At 38.8% G+C, this 27,909-nt stretch overlaps 1 protein-coding gene across 1 annotated transcript in view; it reads left to right on the top strand.

Moving 5' to 3' along the window:
• Window positions 1–27,909, top strand: part of CORIN (corin, serine peptidase) — a 160,207-nt gene that overhangs the window by 67,319 nt on the left and 64,979 nt on the right. The window contains exons 5-6 of the mRNA XM_075499205.1: window positions 7,976–8,157; window positions 24,791–24,904. Coding sequence (XP_075355320.1) covers window positions 7,976–8,157; window positions 24,791–24,904 — 296 coding nt within the window. The remainder of the gene's footprint in view (window positions 1–7,975; window positions 8,158–24,790; window positions 24,905–27,909) is intronic.

The raw sequence follows: 27,909 nt of genomic DNA, 5'->3' as shown, positions 1-27,909 counted from the left end.
GTATACTGATGAGCCTTCTGCATGGTAATGGGATTGCAAAGAAAAGTCAGTATTACAGAAGGAGTAATTTCTGAAAAGAATTAATCTAAAGATGTAAAACGTCTTTAAGTGAGTGATAAGGACTAGATCCATGTAGGATTGTAATCAGGCAATTTGAATTCCAGTTTAAGTGAACTCTAGGTGATTGGCATGAAGAGGAAGTCAGATCATCTGCTCTCAGGCAGTGCGTAGCCTCTTTGGAAGCTTAAAATCAGTTAACATAATAGTTTTAGAGCATATACTGTATTGTATATATCTGCTTCAGTGAATATTTGATATAAAACTCTTTTGATAAATAGCTTCTCTGAAGATACCTTATAAAAATTAAAACCCCTTATTTATTCTCTTTACCCTTAATATACTTTTTAATAAACTATAAAGAACATTTTTATTTCTTTTGGTGCCATATGATTCTTAATGTTGATATTTCTATGCAGCTGAAATAACTGAAGTATGAACTTTTAAGTGTGGGGAAACCAACCACAGAGTTAAAAATGTCACATATCTGTTCTTTCATCAAACTCCATCTTCAGCAAGAGTTTTTTGTTTTTTCCATGAATATCCTGAAGAGCAGAATTGCACCCTAATATGTTATAACTCTGTGCCTGCCACTGGCACCAAATAAATTATGGTAAGATTGCCATAGACCTGCCAGTTTATTTTTAAAATGATTGGTCTCTAAGTAGCTGTAAATAAGACTAATCAAGATGGAGATTTTTAATCATCTTTTCATCCTTCAGTAGATTAAGCAGTATGCCATACTAAACTTGATCATTATCCAGAAATATTTAATTTATGGAGCACACATGACTGAACATTGAAACTGGGCCAAATATTGCAGTAATTGCTGGATAATCCTATGTTTTCTGGTTTGTCAGAGCTTCTCTAGAGATTGCAAATTCTGCTTGGCTTATTTAATCACTATGCAGTTGTCTTTTACAAGCCTAGTAATTTCTAGATTATTATTGTGCCGTGTAGGTATCCAAACATTTACACTGCACTGTAATATTCAAATAGTGGACTGCATAAGCTAAACAAATGAGGTGAGCTTGTTATGTTTGTGATTTTTTCATATAGAAGTAAATAATTTAATATGTAGGTGAATATTCTAAAAAAAATTACTCCTAGCATTTTTAGAAACTTTTAAACTATTATGTGTAAATATAACTGTGCATAGTTATATTTTAATACAACTTTTTACTATTATTTGTAAAATTTCAATTGAAATGCATGATCAGTATGCTGAAAGACCTTTGGAAACAATTAACCATATATTGAACTTTGCTATAGTTACATTTGAAGAAATTAGCATATTCATACTGCTGTTATCTGATGGCTATATGTTCAGGCTATAGCTGCAGTGTGGTGCTTTGGAAGTTATTTATTTAAGTGTGGGTTGAGGAGAACAGAGATCATATCGAATACTTCACACTTGTACAAAACTTCATCTGAGAGCCCTCAAGAACTGTTTGTGTTTTTTTTTTTCAAATAGCAGTCACATTTGTACAAATCATAAGGGCAGTATAAATTTTGTTAGCTGTGGTAAACTCAAGTAGATCTCAGTCACAGACTTGTTAAATTCAAGTAATGTCCCTGCTATAATTTCTTTGGAAAAAAAAAGTCAGCAGAATATACTGCCTTCAAATTACTATTTGTGATCATCAGGTGTGCTCCATTGGACCAGTGGGAACCATTTACAGTTAATGAGGTAGAATCACTGCTTACGTTTCTTTTCACTGTAATGTAATTTTGTAGTGTATCGTGTGTTTTCCTAAAAAATAAACAAAAAGTTAACTCTAAGCATATCAGTTTGAATAAATTAAATGGCTAGCATCCACAAATAGATCAATGAATACTCCATTTTAGTTTTGTGGCATATTCTTACAGATATTTTGGAACTCAAGCACCTTCCATAGTAAGTAGCGGCTTTTCTTTTGGCATTTTCTGTATTAAGGAGCCTCTGTTAAACAAGTGGGTCTGCTCATGTGAATACCTCTGCCCACATGAGATTATGCTAATATAACTTTTTAGAAGTAGTAGATTAGTTAAAAATGAAAAGCTTAAAAACGTCCAAAACCCTAAATGAAAGTGACTGGAGACAGTCACTTGCCTTGTCAAATCCCCTTAATTTAGCGAGTTTCTCAGGCTCCAGTCAGGAGGCAGTGATGTCTACTGCGAGCTCTTGTTGTGCCCTTTCTTTCTCTCCATATCAAATAGGTTCTGTAAAAACAAAAGAGTGTTTTAGAACATCTTTATCTGAAGAGCTATTACAGGTCAGATAGTAAACTTTTAATTTGCCAGTACAACGTGCAGAACTAATAAGTGGCAGCTCTTCCTGTCATCAGTAGGGACCATTTGTTCTTGGTTTTGTACACAGCCAGATATGTGCTTTATGGTGCTGAAATTTTCTGCCTTTCAACACATTGCAATCTGGTGGTGAAAAGTACTATTTTAGAATATATCTGCTTCTTTCCAGGCAATAAGTAAGCTGCCAACTAGGAAGTTACAAGAGACAATTTTAGAGATAAAGGTCCTTGGCTTGTTTCTGAGATAACTTCAGTACCACAGCATGTGAAGTGCATTGTGTAAAAGTCCTTAGCATTACCTGGAGAATATATCTCTAGAGAGATCTATTTTGAAACAGTGGTTCCAAGTAGTGTGTTCCAGTCATTCCAGAGTATGGTTCCAGTCATTCCAGAGTATGTAATGAACTCAGTAACAACACTGGCAGCACATTCCTCTTGTTAGATACTAAGCAGAGAAAGGCAGCCATACTGACTTCAGAATACTTATGCAAGTGACTATTTTGCTTTACACCAGTTTCTTCACGTTACCACTAGTAGTCAGGCAGCTCTGGCAGCTTTTCATTCCTTGCTTGCGGGGTTTGCTGTCATATCACACGGTTACTAATAGTACTGTGTTTTTCCCTATTACTGCAAAATGAAACACTGAGTAAGGCAACTGTTGAGTACTGTGGACTTTTTCAGTTCAGGCCACTTACTTGTTCCTGAATATGGAGTTCTTGCCACATTTTTGGGGTGGGCAGGTGCAACCAAGAGTCAGACATAAAGAGAAAGATGATATTATCTAAGTGGGGTACTAGGAAAAAGAACTTTTCTATGGCATTATGAATGGTTATGAATGAAGCAAAATTGCATTTTCTAAAGCCCAAAAGGTTCTGCAGTAATTTAGATATAAACTGCAAAAAATTGTGTTGAAAATTTAATCAGTGTAGGGGTATGGGAGAAAACATGTTAGATGTAGTATGCAGGATCTAAATGTGGCCTCAATGTGAGGACACAGAATGAAGTGCAGGCTGACAATGATCCCCAAGATGCAAACGTGAGTGACAGATTGACTTATTTCTCAAAATAGCCCTTTGTTCCCTCTCAAACACTAAGGAGACTGTATATCCTTACAGTAAAGAATATGGTAAGGATTCAGTCATGCATTTATATTTTTGCAATGAATTAGCTATTTCAAATATGACAACTTTCATTAATGACTAGACTTACTATAATCTACTTTAAGTAAAATGGTATTTAGAAGTGTCTGTGCATGTGTATGTGTGTTTGTGTTTTTGTATGTATTTATTTCTGAAACTTCAAATGAAATCTCAGAATATTGAATTGTTCTTGGCAATTTATTTTCTTTTGGGTAACAACTTCTGTAATAGTTCTTCAAGTTGTTTCCAAATTCCAGTAACATCAAGAATTTGCAGTTTGCCCAACATTATGAAAAATTTCAGTATATTCAGTTCAACTTCCTTATTTTATGTTAGTTTGTGGTATTTCTTTCAGTTTTGTTCTCATTTTCTATGTGAATTTCCCTCAACAGACCAAATTTAAATAGCTCAGACAGTAAATAATTTCATTTTACTGAAACTGTTCATTGTTATAATGATATTCCTTGTCTCTTCAATGGAGCAGAAGTACATTGATTATGTATTCAGGGCTTTATATAGTTATGTCTTGAAAACATGCAAGGATGGAGACCACACAACCTCTCTGGATAACCTGTTTCACTCCCTAATTTCATGCTGAAAAATTCTTTATACCCTGTCTGAACATCTCTTGTTTCAGCTTATGTCAATTGTCCCCCATCCTCCCACCATACACCACTGGGAATAGCTAGACTCCATAACCTCCCCATGGGTCCTGAAGGGTGTAGTGGTTGATGTTACCCCCAAGCTGTCTCTTATGCCAGCTGAAGGAGCCCACTTCCCTCAGCCTGTCCCGCAGGTGAGTGTTCCAGCCTCTGACCAGCTCGGTGGCCCTCCCCTGGGTTCGCTGCTGTTTATCAGTGTCTTTCCTGTATTGGAGCAGCCAAATCTGGACACAGTATTCACATGCAGTCTAGCAAGTGCTGAGCAGAGGGGAACAATCCTTTCCCATCATATACTGACTGTGTGCTCGTGTGATACAGGCCAGGATACTGTTGGCCTGCTTTGCTGCCAGGACACACTGCTGGCTTATGTCCAGCTTGCTGTCTACCAAGACCCCCAGGTTGTTTTCAGCAGAGCTCCCCAATCAGTCGGTATCTAGCCTGTATCATTACAGTGGGTTCTTTCTTCCCACGTGCAGGACTCATCCTTGTTAAATTTCATAAAGTTCCTCTTGGCCCATTCTTCCAGCCTGTTTAGGCCCCCGTGAATGGCAGCTCTACAATCAAGTACATTGTTCCCACATTGTGGGAACACTATGGTGTCATCTGCAAACTTGACAAGAGCACACTTGGTCACTTCTTCCAGGTCCTTGATAAAGATGTCGACCAGAACAGGTCCCAGTGCTACCTATCTAGTTATTTTATCATATTGGGCAATCAGGCTGATCAGCCATGATTTACCCTTGATAAATCTATGCTGACTGTTCCCGATCATCATCTTCTGTGCCCAGAAATGTGTTCAAGGAGGACTCACTCTTTGATTTTCCTCGGGACTAAATCAGGCTGAGCAGCTTGAAGTTACCCAGCTTGACCTTTTTGGCCTTTTTTTGAAGGTGGGTGCAACATTTGCCTTTTTCTAGTTGTAAGCAACCTCCCCTGATGTCCATGACCTTTCAGAGATGACAGAGATAGGCTTTGCAAGAGCACTGGACAGTTTGCTCAGCACCCTTAGATGCAGCCTCTTGGTTCCCATGGACTTGTATGGGTGAAGTTCTCTCAAGCATTTCTGAATGTCAGCTGTTTCTGTAAGAGAGCCATACTTAACAATTACATGTATTTCTAGGTCTCTGTACATGTTGTTCTTTCCACTGAGAGTCATTTGACAGTTTACACTTTAAGCAGTTTTGTTTCCTTTCAAAATATTGTGCCAAATCACCTTCCAGGTCAATGTAATGTTTGTTTAGCTGAAATTCACTTCAATTACATCACTTCCTCTATGGAATCATTGTGGAATTTAATGGTCGTGATAAGAAAATCAGGTATGGTAATGGTGGTGGCATCTCAACGATTATAATGAAGGATATAATTGTTTAGGTACAAGTAACTCTCTGATTTTCTTTATTTACAGTGCTGTTGATAATCTCAGCAGATGACCCTGAAGTTATAGACAGTGAAGACAGTGGACATTCACAACTGTATTTCTAAATTAAATAAGAAAATGAATAAAAAACAAGGCATGCCTTCCCAGTCTTGGTGTTCACTGTTTAAAAAAAAAAAAATATATATAGTGTAGAATAAAATATTATATTATAAAGTCAGAGGTATCATTAAGAATATAATAAATATACATTAAGTTAACATGCTAATCGTATTTTAAACATTGCATCTTTTAGAAATTCATCATTCTTTTTTCCTGAATGACAAAACATTGATTTCAAGCTAAGTAAAAAATTACAATTTATGTCATATTTTGTAATAAAGCAAAACAGCAATGCATAAGAATCCTTTCAAAAAAGTAACATTTTACTTGCAACTCAGAGCCAGAGTTACATTTTTTCATTATATTCTTAGGAATAAGTGCCCTAATTTTAATTATGCCTGAGAAAACTTGAACTGTTTTAAATGTGAGTGAGATCTTTCCTGCTTAGAGCATGTATGCAACTTCTGCATTTTGGTCATTGATTCATAAGTTATGAATGTGCATTAGCTTCCCAGTGTTCTGCTGGTAAATTTTTATAATATTTTAAGAAATGCTAAAAGCATTGCAGTAAATTTGCAGAAGGAATCCACACATTGAGAAAATATAGTGATGGGGCGCTAGGTACTTATATGAGAGATCTTTTTTGCCATTTATGTGTCTTTTTTTCTGTTACCTCATCCAGAAGGCTGACATAGTCTTCTGGCGAAGACCACTCAGATATCTTGTCTTTCCTACTGTATATCCAGGCCTCTCTTCTTCCTAATTTTTGATGGTTATGACACACTCTCTAGCTCTAGAGGTTATGGAAGGCTATCATGCTGTTGAGTTGGAGTTTCGATATTTATTCAGTGTGAACAGGTTGGTGTTAGTAGATGCCACCGTCTAGCTGCCTTAGTGCTTCTGCTTTCCAGCAAAAGAAGAGCTGGGTCTTTATGACTTACCAGTCATACAGATGAGAAAAGTGTTTTTATAGGCAGGCAGTGCGTCTCATTTGGGCTGTGTTATTTGCTTGTGTGTGTGGACTTTCAGATGCAATTGCACCTGCTTACTGAGAGGCTTTCCTCCACTGTGCTCCAGTGATATGTTAGCCTGTTTGACAGCTCTCTCGGGTAACGAAGTGCTCCCACAGATGGTGCCAATCCTCACTGGGAAAGGCATCGAACAGTTCTTCTTTATAGATAAGACTAATGTTGACTGTGCTAGAGCTTCTCCTCTACTCCTCCAAAATGGTTTTCAGATAAAAGGTTAGTGGAAGCTGGCAGTAAAGCAGAGAACTGTATGTGTGGACATTCAATTCTTCCTTCCTGTGTACATTATGCTGCAGTAGTCTATGCTGAATTACAGCTGCCACATATCAGCTAACTTGGCTGAGGCTTCTTTGAAATCTCTTGTCGTTTCAAATCTTGACTAACTTGGCTAGCATTGTGTTACCTGTAATCTTGTAACTTTACTTTTTTTATCCTTTTCCAGATCTACAGTAAACATGTTAATAGATTTTCTAGATTTTTTGCTTGACTTTGTTGACTCTAATTATGTAGACCTGGAGACAGTTCATAGCTATCTATTTTAATTGGTTTTCCTATGTACATGTAAAAGAAGAATAAAGAAAAAATACATAGGCAGATATATATCTCAGAATAAGAAATAGACAAGTATGCTTCATTTAAACTTTTAAAATTGCTAATTTGTAGTGCTTCTCTTAAAAAAAATACAATTCAAGTCATGTTGATATTTATTGCATTTGATCTGACATTCAATATGTTTTGACTGCTCAGGGGAAATAGTGTAAGAGCTCATAAATGCTAAAAGAGGGTGGTATAGTGCTCTGCACTGTGGGTTCCTACAGTTTATGTCTGGTGGTTGTTGGTTTGCCCCATGAGCAGATTCAGCACACTGAAGTTGTCAGAAGGCTTACACAGTCAAAAACATGACAAGTTTTTTTCAAGTTAATGATTTTTTATAAGCTCATGAAGGTGTTTGCCAAAGTCAGAGAGGGGTAAATCTGCACAACTGTAGGGAAGAAGAGAGGGTGTGAAGAAGCAAGCTTTCTCCTGTGTGGTGTTGCTACACCATTATATTGGTTCAACTGTTGATGAAATCTCAGCTTCAGCTTGCACAGAGTTAAACTTAGAGACTGTTCTGAGTTTGATTTGGGCTTAAATTTAGCCTGAAAGCCAGAGCTGATGTCACCTTCAATGAATAATGAAGATTCGGCACCTTTTTGGTGTAGCTCTGTAGAATGTAAAATTCTTCAAAAGTGTTTATTATTACTTTTGTCTCTTTTAAAAAAGTTTTCACAATCTACTAGAGTAATAATCCTTTGTATTTTTGTTTTCTGTCTCTTTTCTCCAGTCGAGGCCTTTTGCCCTGCAGGACATTTTGTGAGGCAGCAAAAGAAGGCTGTGAACCAGTCCTGGGTATGGTAAATGCTTCTTGGCCAGAATTCCTGAAGTGCTCTCAATTCCAAAACGAAACTGAAAATGACACCACTACAAGGGTATGCTTCTCACCACACCAAGAAAAAGGAAAGCAGTGTATGTTTCCACTCTTAACTGTTACGCTATGTTAATGAGTTCCTATTTAATAATGTATTTTTTATTTCTAGTTCTGTTATTATGTTCCTTCATATTAATGTGATAAAGTCTGGTTGTCAGTTGGTTATAGGTTTGCTGTGCTTCAATTGTTTAGGCTGATTTTTTTTCAGACTTGTATTGATTTGAGGCTTTTTTGTTTTGCATCAAAAATTCTGAGCTGTTTCAAGGGAAGAAGGTAGGAGAAAGGTAATATGCCCTTTAAAAATGCTCTGCTGACTTTTTCTTTGCTAAGCTCTAGTAAATACAGGATTTTTATTTGGAGCAGGAACCTGATACACAGGCCAAATTTCAAGTTTGTCTCCTTTTTCCTTGCTGTAAAAATGAGCCCAGAACTGATTGAGAGGTAACCTTTTCAAAAATCGTGGTTTGTATACATCCACTCATAGAATCATAGAATTGTAGAATCATTTAGATTGGAAAAGACCTTTAATATCATTGAGTCCAACTGTTAACCTAACACTGCCAAGTCCACCACTAAACCATGCCCCTAAGCACCGCGTCTACACATCTTTTAAATACCTCCAGGGATGGTGACTCAACCACTTCCCTGGGCAGCCTGTTCCAATGCTTGACAAACATTTTTCCTAATATCCAGTCTAAACCTCCCCTGGTGCAATTTGTGGCATTTTCCTCTTGTCCTATCGCTTGCTACTTGGGACAAGAGACTGACCTGGCTACAACCTCCTTTCAGGTAGTTGTAGAGAGCGATAAGGTCTCCCCTGAGCCTCCTTTTCTCCAGGCTAAACAATCCCATTTGCCTCAGCTGCTCCTCATAAGACTTGTGCTCTAGACCCTTCACCAGCTTCATTGCTCTTCTTTGGACGTGCTCCAGCACGTTTTGCTCCAGCACGTGCGCCAGCAGTTTTGGGGCCCAAAACTGAACACAGTATTCGAGGTGCGGCCTCACCAGTGCCGAGTACAGGGGCACGATCACTTCCCTAGTCCTGCTGGCCACGCTATTTCTGATACAAGCCAGGATGCTATTGGCCTTTTTGGCCACCTGGGCACACTGTTGGCTCATATTCAGGCGGCTGTCAACCAACACCCTCAGGTCCTTTTCTGCCAGGCAGCTTTCCAGCCACTCTCTAAATACAAGGTATTTCCATCTCAGAGTTGCTGCTCTGTTCTCTAGATCCAAATCTGGGTGAGATCAGACCTGAGAGCAGCAAGCCTAACTCTTTTTTCTCATTGACTGCATTGCTGAAGTTCTCTTGCTGGCATCTGAGACTTTACTGTTGATATGCATCATCCCATGAGCCTAAGTGAGAGAGGCTTGTATGGTCCATCTGTGGGTTCTAACTTTGTTAATGACTTCTGGGTGACAATAAACAAGAAGAAATGATATGGTGAAAATTGTTTTTCAATTTTGTTTAAAAAACCTAAAAAGTTAAACGCTCAAAACTACTTTAAAAGATCAGTGAGGTTATATAGTGTATCTTTGAATGTTAGTTAATGCTACAATTAAGATTGTTTGTATATCGTCAGTTATCTCCTTGCACTTTCTGAATATGCATAATGATATAGCCTTAAATTATTGGACCAAGTCTTTTTACCAGTTGGATTCTCTCCATCTGTTAGGACGTGTTTTGAGGGGTCATGAAGTAAAGGAGGCTGTTGTCCATACCTACCTTCACCTGTGGGAACATTTGTAATGGCTGAGGTGGGGAAATATACAAAGAGGGATTGTGTCTTGTTGAAGGCGGTTGAATGCTTTCCAGGGAAATTGAACACTATCCACATGTCTTCTATAGGGTTCCTATGGGATTTTGGGCAAGTTGCTGTAGTGAAAGCCACTGGGAGCTGTGTTTTAACCATATGATATAAATATATGCTAAATAATGCTGAAAAATTAGGTCTAATGGATCTCTCCAAATGGGAACCATAAGCAAGTAATTATAAAAATGCATATTTTTTTTTCCATGCCTCAACTTCCCTTTGTAAAATAGGAATAAAACTGTCCCTTTAGCTCACAGGGATGTTGTAACCATATGCGTGTTGATGCCTTTGGTATCATAGTGATGAACATCATAGGAATTAGGAGTACAATAATTTAGTCTTCATGGCAGGTTCAAATAACAAATAAGGTAAGAGGCTGTAGTGTAAATACATAAGTGTGGTAAGGGGTTGTACAATGAACAATGAGAGTAACTAGCAATGAGCAATGAGTGACTAGCATATCATTAATTGAGCACGCTCATACTGGGCACAGAATGAGGTATTATTCTGAAAAAGCAACAGGATGTTAGAGACCTGGGTTTCATGCGTGTGTGGTACACGGACTGAATACAAGGTATGATATAAATGTGCCTATTAAATTTTGACAAATTATAGCTGGCCAAAGTGTTCAAAAGCCCCACCAAATCTAGACAGCTGAACATTTAGATCAAGCCAGAAGAGATTGCTGACTTCTGAAACTTTCAAGTTTCAGAATATCTTCTGGCTAAAATAATATATTTGATACTGTTAGAGAAGAAGTTTTTTAGAGTAGTGCCTGTTTGATGATTCTTCCATAATCTGTATGGCAGGATTTGTATCTATCTGGTAGTGAATGGCATAAATTACAGAGAAGTACACAGTGGAAGCTTGCTATTTCTCACTGGGGGAAAATATCTAGAGCCAGTTGTGAGATTCAATGTCCCTACCTGGCAGACTGTGGAGACCCAGGCTGCTTATTGGCAGTTCTGACATCCTGTTGTATAAAACAAAAGGCATTTTTAATTCATTTTTTCATGAACTATTGTGCATGATGCTTGGATATGTAGAATGATAGACTATAGAGAATATTTTGACTTTTTTTATTTAAAAGAATGGTTCTAATGTGATTCCTCTATGACTGAAAAAGGTGAGAGTCCAGGTTCACTAGGTGGTTTCTCCTAGAGCAGTAAATTATGCTGTAGTTGAATATTTATTTCTGCAATTTGTATATTTGAAAGAATTTACTTCTCTGAATGCAGTAGAACCAAACAGCAGGGGTCAGTTCACTGTTCCAATCCCTTTTTACCTAGTGCTCAGCCCAAAGCGCTCTTCACGCTCTTCTCAGGGCTCAGTTCCTGGAAACTCCAAGAGCATGTCCTTGGCATATGGCTGCTTATGTCTCAACTTTGTGGTTTCTTTTGGGGACTAATGCCTCCAGATTACATGCAGTGAAACCCTCCCTGCCCACATATGCCTTGCATATAATTTGTTTTGTGTGACGGTGTAATTATCTTTTGGGGCTTTAGTTGTTTCTTGTATTTATCAAAAATAAGGTCTGGCTGCTATACCTGCTTGTTTTAGCACAGTATCACCCAATCCAAAACAAAATTTTCTCTTGATTATTTTTGTCTGACTGTGACTAAATACTCTATATCCTCCACATTTTCTGAACTGAAAATTATCACTCCTCCAAAAAATCCTTGAACCTCACATGCCTTTCCAAGCTCTGTTGGAGAATGACTGATCTTCTAGTTAGAATCCAGAGCATTTATCCTGGGGACAATTACCAACTTTCCTGAAAAATGTTCATCAGTTAGAATTGGATTATCTAGTGCATATGTATTTGTTCATGTGTCACTGCTAATATTTATCTCTTTGTCTAGATTTTTCCTCCACAGGCATTGCAAATTGAGTGCACATTACCACTATGGAGAAACTATTATGACATACATTCCTGATGTGACAGCAGATGTACTGAATGTACTGGAAAATCTGAGCCATGTGCCATTATAGTAAAACCATCCGAGTGTACAAAATGAGTCACAGAGAAAAAGGTGCAGTTCTGTAGGCAGGGCTGCATCAGTCAGGTTGATATCCTTTCACACAAGTGACAAGTGAATTCCCAGTAGGTGAGAAAATCAGCTACTCTGAAAATAGTTTTAGGAATCCAGCTGTTGAGATTTAAGATAGATGGTTGAACTGGTTTCACAGTTCTAATAAGTTGTGAGCGTGTAAGGGAGTGAGTGGGAAGCATCATCAGTCATTCATTCCACATGAATCCAATAATGCGTTCGGGTGGGGAGAAATCTCAGAAACATTCCTGAAGGCTGCTATACGTATCCCTATTCACAGAAATATTCCAGCTCTGTTTTTCTTTCTTTCTTTCAACTGTCATTGTGTTTTTCTGTTATTTTATTTGCTTTGACCAGCCAACATAGCCGATGCTGTTAAAACTGTGGAGAAAAAAACCACAGTGGCTTGAATGAGGAGTAAAGCAACACAATGAGCTGACTTACATTAATGTGGAGCTCTCACAAGAGCCCTGAAATTATTTTTCAGTTAATTTGTATGGTAAAATGCTTTCAAAAGCAGCAGTGAATATGATGCTTCTGCTCTTTATACAGCGGAACTGTGTAAGTGACAGTATGGAACTGTCAGGCAATGTTCTCTTTGGTATTATTACTAAAGAGGCATTATGAATGTCTGTTTCTGTTAAAAAATGATGCACAAGAGGCCTGAACTGCACTTCATAGCCATGAGATTTGTAACAAATAATACTATTTAAGTTATATAAAAGACATAGTACATTAAAATTTAAATATAGAATATAAATTCTATTGCAGTTATGTTGCATATTATTTATACTGTTAGTTCTTAAAGGTACAAAAAAAGTATATGACAAAAACAAATGAGACCTTTTTTCCAGTGAGAAACTGTTTTTAAATAGCTATCAGTTGTGCCAAATTATGAAAATATTTTTCATAGCATTTTTTCCAAGAACAAATTTACAGTTTTGTCTTAGGAGATTTTATCTCTCCACAGAATTTTTTTGCAATGTTTCAACTAGTGAAAGCTAAATATATGAAAGTACATTTTTTTCAGGTACCTTTTATTGCAAATCCTCCTGTGATCACAATTTCATTGCTATTGGAGTGAATGTTATGGCTTTTAGTCCTGACCCAGATTTAATGGAGATATTAACTTACTTTTTTTTACTTTATGTTAGTTTCTTAAAAGATATTGCACTTTTCTTTCTTTGTTTTTTTCTGAACAATGTAAGAAAGGGACTTTACATGCTGTAATTGTTTCTGGGTATTTTAATAATTCCTATATACTACGAATGCATTTGCCTTCCTATTAGTAGTTAAACTTTAAATTGTAAAAAGGAATGAATAAAAAAAAGGAATCATGAAAAGGAATGTAAGTAAGTATGTATATGTGTAGGTAACACATGACATTATAAGTAGCATTAAATTGTAAGTAACAGAACTTTTCTGTTCTGTAAGACAAATAAATATTTGTGAACTTTTTACTCACTGGTTATTGCAGCAGTTTTTCAGTTGGATACAGTCTTTTAATTTTTTCTGGTTAGAAAAGTTATAGTAGTTGGTGAGCAGGAAAACCATTGCTGATAACCCAGACAATCTCCCTTCTTGGCAAAAACATAGAAATTAATTATTGTACATGTTGATAAATGCCCTGCAAGGTTCAAGGGCATGAAAGGGCTAAATGCATGAATAATTGGGGTGAGCTCTTTCAGCTGTTTCAAGATGCCACCACAGGAGCTCTTAGCCTGTTTTAAGCTGGAGAAGAAGCATTTAATTGGAGCATCACATTAAGAATATTATCAATAGTCATTAACAGTTAATGTATAACATTTTAAGATACTGTAAAAACGAATAGTTAATAGATGTATTAATACCACAACTATAGACTTCAGCAGTACTTCTCTCTTGTAATAGCATTGCCTTTACTCAAGTTCAGCTTTGAGTTTTGCAGTAAAACAGTTCAGTAAAGTTTTGAGTTTTGCAGTAAAACAGTTTGCAGCCAAACAGTTCAAACTTTCTTCTAGTGGCTGACATCATACGTTGTCTTGTCCTGCATAAGCTGCAATAGTGCAAGCAATAAGAAAATACTCAAGAGAATTAATATAATGTATACAAGGAAACTACTAATTTTCTTAACCAAATATGCTTAACTAATGCAGATCTTGTTTTGTTTTGTTCCAAGAATCAAACACCAATAAAAATTGTTCTGATACTCTTTTTTCCCATGGTGCCCAGTTTATCTTCCAGGATTTTTCACACTGGTATTAATTTAGAGAATTGTCTTTGAGGAATACCTTTGAGCAGAGATTCAAAGGCAGCATCTGGTTACAACCAGGTATTTATTTTTCTGTTGGCAATGTGTAGCTAATTATACACATCCAATACAGAATTTATTTGAGAAAAAGCTTTAAAATTAGGAAGACGTTATCTTTCTTTTGCGCCCTTGCATTACTTAATGCAGTGAAAAGAAGAGAGAGATGATCTGTGTATGTGTAACATTGATACTGACCAGCTGCAGAAACGACAATAGTGGAATAATGTTTTGAGGGACACACAATGTTTTTCAGGATTGTGGTGGTGTTTCATGTGAGGAAACATTCACAGCTGAAAAAACTATTTCCCCCAAGCACTCATTCTTTACTTCTCTTGACCCTGCATTATATTTCATTATGTCCTTTGATTTTGTTTTTTCTCCCATTCTGCCTCCCCCACCGTTTATCTCTGCCTGCCTTACTGTTCTTTGCCTGTTTCTTTTCCAGCTTGGAGTTTCCTATGTGGCCTTTTTAGGCCGCTTCAGTTGAGTGGAAGAGAAAGGTCTTTTGTGTTCTTTCTCTCACAGTGTTTTGCATTGTAAGGAAATAGAGAAATGGACAGTTTCTTGGTGGGAAGGAGTTGCCAACTTTCCTAATTCTGTGATCATGATCCTAGGATCAAAACTTTCTAGAACTGACAGCTACAAGATGCATACACTGTACTGCAGGGTACATAGGATATAGGGAACAGTTGATGAAAATTTGCAGGCAAGAGAATACAGGGATTCCTCTGTGTCCCACTGTGCTATTGTGACTGTACTGAGTCAGATGAAAAATCTGTCTATCTTGTAATGCTGACTCCAAAAGCTGCCAAGATCACATGCCCAGAGAAGAATAGGAGAACAGAGCAAGACTATGTGGCAATACTTTTGCAAAATACCCCTGCATTTTCCATCTGTTTATGATTCAAGGACTTTTCTGTAATTTACGACCCACAATAGATTTTTCTTCTATTCATTTGTCCCTTTGTTTCATGAATCTATGTCCTTTAGCATCCATAGTATCCTGTTGCAAAGTGTTACAGCTTATCTATGCATTGTATGAGGAGTACCACCTTTTGATTGTTTTAAAGGCAATTTTATTTGATACCTCCTAGTTCTTTCATAGCATTAGACAGTGAATGTTGTTTCCTCTTCACTTCGAAAAAAAATTAGCAGCGCTTTTCTTGGTCATTTTCACAGATATACAGTGCTTTATCTGTTGCTATACCTTGAAATGCAACCAGATGTCAATCTGGAGGATGGTAGAATAATATGTTTATTTCACTCTGTGCTATCTGCAGCCTTCCAGGGATCTGCCCACATAATCTTCTATGGATGGCATTCCAGTAATCTAGCTGGGAAGTACAGCACATAAATGGTCTTGGTTCCTCAGAGACACTTTTGATAGTACACCAGACGCAGGTAAAATAAAGCACTTTTTGCCACCAATGGTGTTTAGTCAGGGATTTTGGAAGCTTTTCCAGATTGTAAACCTTTCTGGGGAAGGTCTAAAACAAGCAAATTTCTCTATCAGCAAGGATTGCTTCCATTTTCTTTGGGTTTCTTTTACCTAATATTGTTTTTTCTTCAGGACTTTGGGTTTGTGAATATTTGCATCACTATATTAATAAATGTGTGAATTATTGACAGAGGCATCAATAATTAACATTTCCCAGCACATTCCTTTATAATAACACCTTTACAATTTTTAATAATTTTGGCAAATTTGAGCGGAATGGTCCACTTTTTTTTACTTCAGACATCTATTTCAGGCTTTATTTCTTCTTCTTCTTTTGCTTTCTTTCAAACAGTCCCAGCATTTCTGAGTATGCAGCTGTTTGCCTATGTTCAAGAAAGTCTTGTAAATGGTTGCATATCTAAATCCTCTAGGTTTCAGATCAAATATCGAAATTCAATATTCAACAAAAGTGTTTGTTTTACAGCATAAGACAAGGCTTTTATAATTTCCATTAAAATCTGATCTTTGGAGGTGGGATCAAATTGTCAACATTCTGAAAACCTCTTCTTGCACAAGCTCGGTAGAAAGCAGAAATTACATTCATTGGAGGTACTGTCCACAGTGTGTGTGCTCTCCTTGCCCTGAACACTGCACTGACTGGACCAAACATATCCAGTCATCACCTATTAGAAGACTGCAAGAGGTGAGATCAATTTTTCTTAAAATTCCTTCTGATTGCTGCTGGGTGCTAAAACAGAGAAGGAAAACTGATTTCATTCTTCCTCTTGTTTGCATGTAACATACAAGATAAATAGGAAGATGCTCACTTTAAGTAAGAAGAAATGGAGAAGTGGATTGGGATGGAAATCAGAATGGATAGGAGCAGAATAGGATAGAGATGTATTAGAAGGAAGAGTCAGAATGATTTATAAGTGCTTGAACACACTATTGTTCACAGCCCAGAAATGAATATGGGACTCAAGAATCTTTGCTTTTCTGATCTGTAGGAAAAATGGTCAGATAAATATCCTTCTTGTTTTCTACCTTTGTTATCCCAGGCCAAATTGGCATCTTCACCCAGAAGGCAGAAGTCTGTTATTGTTGCTCTCTTTGTACCAGTGAAGATCTGTACTGATGGAGATCTGTAAGCAAATCAAGATTGTTCCTTTAATGGTTCTTTTTGATCTATTTATGCTGTTTTCTCTTTTGAACATGTAGGAAATTCCATAAAAGCCCAAGTTAGAAGAATGTAAGATTTCCAAGTCAGTTAAAGTTGCCTTTCCAACCTCAAACAGCCTTTCTTGTATGATGAATTACAATCTTTTGATTATGTTATCATATTCTATTTTTACCTGACATCATCGCCTGTGGGATAAACACTGGTCTACAGGGAACCAGAGCCCATACTGAAGAAGGCTGTTGTTTCTAGGGCCCCCTGTAGGGCTTACTGATTGTAGCAATTGGAAAGTGCAATGCATAAGGCAGGGAACTGGAGAAACAAAAAGATCGGCTCATACTAAAGAAAATGGGATGTTATAATATAGAATGAGATTCTTTCCCTGTCACTGTTGCAGAGACCATGTGTAATGTTGAGCAAGGCACTGGAATAAAAATTTTCTCAACTGTTCTTTGCACACTTCCAATTAACTGGACTCTGCATTTGTATAGCTGGCATTTATTTGCAACTGTAACATGCTTTTGCAGCTACAAGTAAATGTAACAGGAGCTATTCTTTGAATATGTAAAATAACATCAGAGTCTTTACTCTCCAGAAAAAAAAAAATCACATACTTAGATTAGACAAGTGTCTTAGATTGGACAATTAAAGTTATTATTCATTATTTCTTATAACTTTCACCTTAACGTCTCAGTGCCCCATTTTTTCCCCCTGTAAAATGAGAATGTGAATGCTATCTAATCTTATGTTGCTGTTGAGACTATCATATTTTGCAGTTTGTAATATCCTTCCAAAAATGGTAGAATAGAGGTGAGGCTGTAACTCTTCAGTTAGAAGTTATGAAACACGCCCAGCCACACAGTAGGTAGCGAGTGAACCTACTGAGGAGCACATTATAAGGGTGCGCAAAAGGATGGTGCTAGTGGTTTTGCCCTACCTTGCTTCTGATTAAGAGGCACAAACATTAAATGGCACCAACTAGTTGAAAAATTTTGTTTTAAAGTCTGTTTACGTATTTTCACAGAATCACAGAATCATATAGGTTGGAAAAGACCTTTAAGATCATCGAGTCCAACCGTAAACCTAACACTGCCAAGACTACCACTAAACCATGTCCTAAGCACCTCATCCAAACGTCTTTTAAATACCTCCAGGGATGGCGACTCAACCACTTCCCTGGGCAGCCTGTTCCAATGCTTGATAACCCTTTCAGTGAAGTAAAATTTCCTAATGTCCAGTCTAAACCTCCCCTGGCGCAACTTGAGGCCATTTCCTCTTGTCCTATCACTAGTTACCTGGGAGAAGAGACCGACCCCCACCTCTCTACAACCTCCTTTCAGGTAGTTGTAGAGAGCGATAAGGTCTCCCCTCAGCCTCCTTTTCTCCAGGCTAAACAACCCCAGTTCCCTCAGCTGCTCCTCATAAGACTTCTGCTCCAGACCCTTCTGCTCCAGACCCTTCACCAGCTTGGTTGCCCTTCTCTGGACACGCTCCAGCACCTCAACGTCTCTCTTGTAGTGAGGGGCCCAAAACTGAACACAGTATTCGAGGTGCGGCCTCACCAGTGCCGAGTACAGGGGCACGATCACTTCCCTAGTCCTCCTGGCCACACTATTTTTAATACAAGCCAGGATGCCATTGGCTTTCTTGGCCACCTGGGCACGCTGCCAGCTCATATTCAGCCCGCTGTCAACCAACACCCCCAGGTCCTTTTCTGCCGGGCAGCTTTCCAGCCACTCTTCCCCAAGCCTGTAGCGTTGCATGGGGTTGCTGTGGCCCAAGTACAGGACCTTGCACTTGGCCTTGTTAAACCCCATACAATTGACCTCAGCCCATCGATCCAGCCTCTCCAGGTCCCTCTGCAGAGCCTTCCTCCCCTCAAGCAGATCAACACTCCTGCGCACAACTTGGTGTCATCTGCAAACTTACTGAGGGTGCACTCGATCCCTTCGTCCAGATCATTGATAAAGATGTTAAACAGAACCGGCCCCAGCACAGAGCCCTGGGGAACACCGCTTGTGACCGGCCGCCTACTGGAGTAAACTCCATTCACCACCACTCTTTGGGCCTGGCCATCCAGCCAGTTCTTTACCCAGCGAAGAGTACACCCGTCCAAGCCATGAGCAGCCAGTTTCTCCAGGAGAATGCCGTGGGAAACCGTGTCAAAGGCTTTACTGAAGTCTAGATAGACAACATCCACAGCTTTTCCCTCATCCATTAGGCGGGTCACCTTGTCATAGAAGGAGATCAGGTTGGTCAAGGAGGACCTGCCTTTCCTGAACCCATGCTGGCTGGGCTTGATCCCTTGGTTATTCTCTACATGCTGTGTGATAGCACTCAGGATGATCTGCTCCATCAGCTTCCCCGGTACCGAAGTCAGGCTGACAGGCCTGTAGTTCCCCGGGTATTTTGGGCACCTTTCTGTAAAGTTAGAAACCTTCTTTAAAACATATTGCATAAGTAACTTTGACTGCAATAACCATGTCCCCATTACACAACTGGAAAATAATGTTTTTATTGCAAAATCAAGATCATGTGCTACCCAAGTGGAGAGAGCACCTGGGAATGTAATAGAAAAGATTTTGAAATTATTCACGTAAGTTTTCATTACACATCTTTCATACAAGGGTGTGTGTGTCAGTTGACTAAGCCTAAGATTGCCCTGTTTCTTGGGGATGATAAAATAATATTTCAGGCTTAGAAAAGCATGTAAATATGTTGAAAAAAAATAATCCCCTGCTGCCAAAAGTTAAGAGTAAAAATGAAAGCGCTGAGAGTATGTGTGTGTATATCCATTGCCATAGTGCAATAGAAAGGACTGCTATTCTAGGACCACAAAGGAAATTGGAAATCTGGATAATTAATTGCACTTGCAGTCAGTGCAAGCTGGAGCTATTTGTCATTTTTGAAAAACACACGCTGCATGTTTAGGCATGTCCGGTGCTCAGTGGTACGTCCACTGTGCACCTAGTGGTTTGGCAAATTGTGAAGAATATCACGTTGCTATACAGAAAGGCTGATCGTGAGCAGAAATTATTATATTTTTTGTAGGCACATTAAAGGCTCCTTCTTTAGTCCCAAGGGTAGATTTAACAGGTGTAATAGTCTTTTCATGACTGCCTGTCGAGCTCTTTTACAATGGGTCATTCACTGATGGCAGTTTTAAATGGCTTTGTTCTATCTCAAAAATTGTATTGTTTCCATTGAGATTTATCTTTCACGTTTTCCTCTTGACCTTCTTGCATTCAGTGATGCTCCTCTGAGAACTATCCTGATGTTTCCCAAAATGGAAATATATTTCAATCCTTGTGGGAAATCTTGAATATCAATTCATCAGTGTGAAAATAAGTTCATAAGACTCCTGCAGCATTAACTTTGTAGTACTGAGGCTAATGACTTTTCTCCTCAAAGAGCCCAAGAAAACAGAGAAGTTTTTTAATCTTTTTGTACATATAGAACTAAGGCACAGATTGCCTGAATTGTCCAAGGTGATACAAAAAGTTTGCAGCAGAGCTGGGAAGAGAACCTTTATGTCTGGAACACATAAAAGATTCCTCATTCTGTAAGAACATCTTGCCTTGCCTAGGCTTTTTTTTATGGTGTTGCTTCATAGTGCTTTTATAAATCAGCTAATCTTTAACAAATAAGATCACGTATGGATTTTTTGCGAGTAGCTGATATTTTTCACTATTAAAAATCAAGTCAAGCTTATGGTATTTAATAAGACAAGGCATGAAATTCAATTTTACTAGAGAAAGTAATGAGATTTTTGAAGAAATTTTCTGTCTGCTCCTCAACCACAAAATAATGGGGGATGTTTTATAAATCAGAAAATAGAAAAGAAAGAATTTTAGGGAAAAGGATGATGGAGACTTGTACTGTGTAAAGGAATATTAGTTGTATTTGCAGGTGGGATTTTCCTTAAAATGAGGCAGTGGTATTTCCATCAGATTTAAGAGCAGTTATCATGAGACAGATAATACTTTGCAACTGTGAAAGTCATAATATACTGACTGACAACAGAAGGTGATTCTGCACCCTACTGAAAATCTAAATCAGGCGTTCTAGATGTCAAAAGGTGACTGTTCACTTTTAATGAAGGGAACAAACCAGTTATTAATATTCTAATGTCTAGGAGTTGGGTTATTTGGAGGGTGCTCAGGAAAGAGTAGTTTTAAAGAAACTGAATGCTCACTTTGCAAATGGTGGCATACCTAATACACTGTGCAGGGACAATGGGCACACTACTTTTGTGGTGAAAGATGTCTTCCACATGTACTGTGAAGTCATGGAAAGGCAGAGGTGGCATCTGGGATAACTGAAAGAATAATGGAGAACTCTGGACAAAGAATACCTGCCTGTCAATATCACATTATTTTTCTAATATAGCTGGCCAGAGGCATCAAACAGCTGTTGGATCTTGAGTTATGTCTTTGACTGACAGGTAGCATCAGACTATCCGAAATAAGGCACCACGAGGAGCCAGGCTGAGAAGTCAGCCTGCTGTAACCCAACGGCCAAAGACCTGAGGTCACCATCAGGGAGCAGCAGGAGTGGGGCTGCTCCCTCCAGGCAGGCAAGCTGGGAGCTGAGGTCAGGCTGTGCTGGGATGCAGAGCCTGAATGCAGCAGGCAGAGCTGGCCCCAGACACGGCAAAGTGATGAACCGGGTCCAGGGTCCAATCAGAGAGCCCAACTGGGAGGTGGGACCAGAGACAGGACTAGTGACAAGGCTCCAGTGTGGCTCCAAGCCCACCTAGGAACCAGGGCCAAAGTTAGGGCTGCAGACCAGCTATGGTGTATATATGAGGGATCCATCCAGGAGCTGGAGCTGGATAGAAGGCTGTGCCTACAGCAGTGCTCAGGCAGGGACTGAAGTCCCAGCCTTGAGCTCAGCTTGAGCCCATGGGCAGTGCGTGGGTGGAGGCCCCAGGTGAGGCTGGTCAGGGTCATTCAAGGCCATTCAAGGCCTATTGGTGCACTCATGGCTCTGACGGTCACTATGGGCAGGTTGTCCTGGTGGATTCAATAATGCAAAAGAATGGCAAAAAGCTGTATTCTAGGCTGTAGGTTGTACCCGCTAGCTGCAGATTAAGGATAGCAGTGAGAAGAAAACCAATGCAACTGAGGGATAGTACAAAACCATGGGGATCTCAGGCCTAGGTCTAGAAAGGGTCCTGGTCATCACTGGAAATGCTTCAAGAGAGTGAGAAGAGAGGAAAGTATTGAGTAACATGAAGACTGACAAACTGTACCTTCCCAAAGTGAAGGCAACAGCAGGGCTGAAGGATACTGGTCTCCCACCAACAGCCAAAATTCCCGATAAGAGATTGTTGTGAAGACCAGCATGCTTCAAGAAGTAAGACGCTTACGTTGTCAGAACAAGGACGTAACCTTTTTTTTTTTCCTGATTTAGGTTTAGATTTTTAGGAATACGCTTCTATAAACCACTTGTTCACCTGATTCTTTGTTTCTCATTGGACAAATCACTTGGGCCTCCTATCCTTCAGCTTTTCACATATGGAAAAAAAGAGGCATAACATTTGCTACCCTGCAGTCCAAAGCACTGTAAGATAAAAGACGTGTTTGAGATTTTAAGAAAAAAGTTTCCATCAAGTTTTCTTTCATGATACACTTACTAAAATCAAAAGATACATTACTAAATAATGAATTCCTGAAATTCTATGAAACAGTACAGCTTAACAACCAAATAAAGCAGATAAAAAGTGATGTAGCATGGAGAGTCAATATTTATTAGTTCACGTTTCTCATCTCTTTCTACCTTTCATCTTTTATATTCTTAAATTGTATCTGCACGTTTTGTGAAACACTGCCAGATTTCATCAGCACCACTTTGCTTTCCATTTTGTTTCATTTTTATATTTCTATTCTTCTGAAGACGTATAAAATGGGATTACTTGTATGCTCCAAGTTACTTCATGACAGACTGTTTTATTGGAGGAGATTAAAAAGAACTTTATCTCCTTTTGTAAGTGGAATGTTGGCTCCAGAAAGAGGACTTTAAATAGGACAACAGCAGTGTGTGAGTTTAGGACTGATCTTTCACTTAAGCTCAGTTTTTGTTTGCTCAAGAATGTACTTAATCAATACATTATTGTGGTTAATACTTCACTGTTAAGGATAATTCCGTACACTAGGAATTCTACTGAGTGCAGTACCAAGTAAAGTGATGACACAAACATCATCATATTCATTGATTTATTAATGGCTTCATCTGAAATTTATGTAGTGTGTTACCTTTGTGCTATTACTTATTGCAGTGCCAAACTGAGGTCATAAAAGCTCATGCTACTAAAAATTATATCATTAGATATTTCGTTATTTGTCATTAATTTAATTTTAAACTGTATTCTGCATGAATATACTTGTTGGTAGACATGTTATGAGGAATACAAAATTATGATGACAATACTCAATATGCATTTTTTTGCTTTTGAGATGTAGATTATAAATATACTTTCCAGGCTCGGTTAAGCATCAGGTTCAGAGAATAAAGGGAGAAGAAATAGGAACTGAATTCTCCTATAGGAATAAGAAAAATGCAAATTTAGGCATTTTAAAATGAGAAATATGGAGCTATGTTGTGATCAGTTGCAAAATGACTTTAATGGAGGAAGAGATTCTATAGCTGCTGCTGCTGAAACTGATGGTTTTTCAGACCTGTGATTTGCATTGTGGTAAAGTTTGAAAGCTACAATTAGAGATCTTTATTGTTCTTGGCAAACTTGGGTACAAAGTTTGAATTACAATGGAATTTCTATGAGCAGAATTTTGAACTTTCATGAGATTTTATTGTATGAACTCGCTGTTCTCACACATGGATACATTTAATAGCTTTACACTGGCAAAGTGGCAGGATTTTTTTCCTCCATCTCTGAAAGCTAATTTTCATTTCAGATATGCTTAAAGTAAAGTTATTGGGGTTTTTTTGCTGATCTTTTACTGGAGGTGAAACTTTCTGTTTTGTTTAGCTTTGCTGAGTAGCCTGACTGTTAACTGTGGCTGTTGGAAAAAAAATCCAAAAACCCAAAAAACCAACAACCAGGTTCTGTACTGAATATTTGCTTTTCTACTTGACATCTTTTCTTTGCATCCCCATGTAATTTTCACTTGATATCTTTCCCCATCTGTATGCTTTACAGGGATTTTTCTCAGCCAAGGGTTTTTAAAGCAAAAGCTTGGAAGTTTGGTCTGTATTGCGTGGACTAAGGTGTAAACAAATTAATGGTGATCTCCATCGCTATATTTTAAGTGCCTCAAAGGACTTGAATGGGAAGGTATTATGAGTTCCCTCCCTCTGAACATAATGGCCCTGCAAGGTATCTCCAGTGAGACACCTAAAGTTCTATGGGTTTTTTTGTCTCTTTATGTATCTCAATTCCCCATATATTGAATAGCCATGATGACTATCTTCTAGTGTTCAGGGAGTTATATTAATGCTTGAGGAATCCTTCCCCTCTAGAAAAGTGTCTGTGCTATGATACTCTCAACTGGGTAATGTTTTGCCTGAACACCTAGGCTGGGAAGATCTATTGTAACTTTAGTTGGATATTTAATCCGATGCATCTATTTAATGGAAAAAAAAAAGAGCTTGTTTCATCCCATCCTAAGGTCAGTTTTTAACAGTTACTCTGTACAGCTGCTTTTTAGAGGCAATGGTAGATTGAACCTCACTGATTAACTCAGCCTAGATACCTGTTTTTGAAATAACAAAAATTAGATGAAAATGCCAGTTTGCACTTGCTTGAATTTGGTTAATTTGAGGTTTGTTGCTTAAGTGCATCGTTTAAGACTCATTGTTCTAACTATCTTTAATTTCTGCTTATTTCTTCTTACCCTGAAAAGTTTAACATGCATTCTTTCTTTTCTTCTCTTTTCCAGCACTGTGCGGAGGAGAGGAGAGTTTCTTGTGTGCCAGTGGGATCTGCATCCCAGGGAAACTGCAGTGTAATGGCTACAATGACTGTGATGATTGGAGTGATGAGGTCCATTGCAGTAAGTTTCTTAAACCTTGCAGCGTTCTGCTGAAGCACTGAATCCATTCAGGGAAACCTAAAAACTAAAGAAGGCTATTGGTACAGAATAGGAGCTTTGCATAGTATTTGCATGTATTGACATTTGGACTCTCTCAGTTGCCATTGAATGTGTTTACCTTTGCTCACTCTGGCCACACCATGTGTTTTTGATCTATCAAATTTTATGCCTAGAAGCAGATTCTAAGATTTCTGCAAGGAACCAGGTGGAAATTAGAATTATTTTGGGGCTTTTTTTTTTTTTAAATGGATCAATAACATGCATCAGAAGAGTACTTCTGATAATAAACTGAAGACTCTTAGTTGTATCTTTTTCCTAGTCCTTGGCATTGATTTTACAGCAGATGCAAACCCATCTGTTTAGAAAGTTCTCTTGGCTTCAACCCTGGATGTGGTTTATTTAAATAAAACCCAGTACATGGTGCAGTAGAAAAGAAAAATGAATATACATGCTTAATATCTTAATTTCTTATTTATTTCTCTGTGGTAGTGTGTATCTTTAGAGCTCTTGTGTGTTTTTCTGTGTTGACAAAAACATCCTTGGACTACTAACACCTTTAGAAAAGCTGAGCGAATGTACAGTAGGAAAACAATGAAAAGAAAAATAAAGAAAGAAAAAAGGAAAATGTGGAACAATGACAAAACAGGGACTATAGTATGACATGATGCCACAAAACAGTGCAGTGCATTCAGACTTTGGAAAATCTCAGACCTGTGGTTGAGGCAGTTTAGACTTGCCTCGAAAGATTTGTTCTTATTAGTGATTTAAGAGCCTGGGCATTCCAGGACTCACAAAGCTGCTTTTAAGGGAGTTGCTGATAGATTTTTATCTGGGATACTCCAAGGAATAAATGATGGCTGCAATTTCCTCCTGGTCTCAATATGAATGAGGCTAGAGCTTGCTTTTCCTTTAATAGCCTACAATTTACTTAATGAAGGTTGATATAATTTCTGTTACATAAAAAGTATTGTATGTTTTTATCTTTGAATTTTTCCTGTCAGTTTTAGCATCAGTTTTTAATGTAAGCTAAAAAATTTTAAAATGCCTATGAGATTATGGTTCTCAAGTTCCATTAGAAATGGGAAAAGAAGAAATTAGTAATATAAGAATAAAAATATTATATGTCTTGAAAAAACAAGCATTATAAATTTCATGAGTTAAGACTACCTTTAAAAGAAAGCCTGTCTGTTAAATGATACAGTGTTTATAGGCAGAGGATGCCTTTTATTAGGATACTTGGTAAAAGTTGGGGAGAGGGGGTGAAGGTCAAATAAGACCTTCTTGAATTACACAGCAGAAATAGCAAAACTGAAGGAGGACTTACTTGCCTGAAAGCTTGTCTGATAAAAGATGCTGTGTTTCCTGCAGTCCCTGCCCCTCTCAAATTCTTAAGTCACCTTGTAGAATCATAGAATTGTTTGAGTTGGAAGGGACCTTTAAAGGTCATGTAGTCTACCCCCTCTGCAATGAGCAGGGACATCTTCAACTAGATCAGGTTGCTCAGAGCCCCGTCCAACCTGACCTTGAATGTTGCCAGGAATGGGGCATCTACCACATCTCTGGGCAACCTGTTCCAGTGTTTCACCAACCCTCATTGTAAAAAAATTCTTCCTTATATCTAGTCTGAATCTACCCTTTTTTAGTTTAAAACTATTACCCCTTGTCCTATTGCAACAGGCCCTGCTAAAAAGTCTGTTCCCATCTTTCTTATAAGCCCCCTTTAAGTACTGAAAGACCACCCCTTGTCCAGGCTGAACAACCCCAACTCTCTCAGCCTTTCTCTGTAGGAGAGGTGTTCCATCCCTCTGATCATTTTTGTGGCCCTCCTCTAGACCCGCTCCAACGCGTCCGTATCTTTCCTGTGCTGAGGGCTCCAGAGCTGGACGCAGTACTCCAGGTGGGGTCTCACCAGAGCAGAGTAGAGGGGCAGAATCACCTCCCTCGACCTGCTGGCCACGCTTCTTTTGATGCAGCCCAGGATACGGTTGGCTTTCTGGGCTGTGAGCGCACATTATCGGCTCATGTCCAGCTTTTTATCCACCAGTACCCCCAAGTCCTTTTCCGCAGGGCTACTCTCGATCCCTTCATCCCCCAGCCTGTATTGCTACTGGGGGTTGCCCCAACCCAGGTGTAGGACCTTGCACTTAACCTTGTTGAACCTCATGAGGTTCACACAGGCCCACTTCTCCAGCTTGTCCAGGACCCTCTGGATGGCATCCCATCCCTCAGGTGTGTCAACCACACCACTCAGCTTGGTGTTGTCTGCAAACTTGCTGAGGGTGCGCTTGATCCCACTGCCTACGCTGTTGATGAAGATATTAAACAGTACTGGTCCCAGTACGGACCCCTGAGGGACACCACTTGTCACTGATCTCCATCTGGACATTGAGCCATTGACCACTACCCTCTGGATGCGACCATCTAACCAATTCCTCATCCACCAAACCTGTATCTCTCCAATTTAGAGAGAAGGATGTTGTGGGGAACCACGTCAAAGGCCTTACAGAAGTCCAGATAGGTTACATCCGTAGCTCTTCCCTTATCCACTGATGTAGTCATTCCATCATAGAAGGCCACTAGGTTGGTCAGGCAGGACTTGCCCTTGGTGAAGCCATGCTGGCTGTCTTGAATCACCTCCCTGTCCTCCATGTGCCTTAGCGTAGCTTCTAGGAGGATCTGTTCCATGATATTCCCAGGCACAGAGCTGAGGCTCACAGGTCGATAGTTCCCAGGGTCCTCTTTTCTACCCTTTTTAAAAATGGGTGCAATGTTTCCCTTTTTCACCAGGGACTTCACGTGACTGCCATGGCTTTTCAAATATCATGGAGAGTGGCTTGGCCCCTCCTTCCTCCCCTGTTCCTTCTGAATAGCCTGTAGCCACTGATAGCTGCACTCCAGTCATGGGATTCGTCCCCCCAAGTTTCAGTAATGGCAACTAGGTCACAGCTTTCTAGCAGCACAGTGGC

This window comes from Mycteria americana, chromosome 4 (assembly GCF_035582795.1).
Source record: "Mycteria americana isolate JAX WOST 10 ecotype Jacksonville Zoo and Gardens chromosome 4, USCA_MyAme_1.0, whole genome shotgun sequence".
NCBI lineage: Eukaryota > Metazoa > Chordata > Aves > Ciconiiformes > Ciconiidae > Mycteria > Mycteria americana.
Note: the sequence above shows the minus strand (reverse complement) of the source record. Positions and strands in the feature narration are given on the sequence as shown.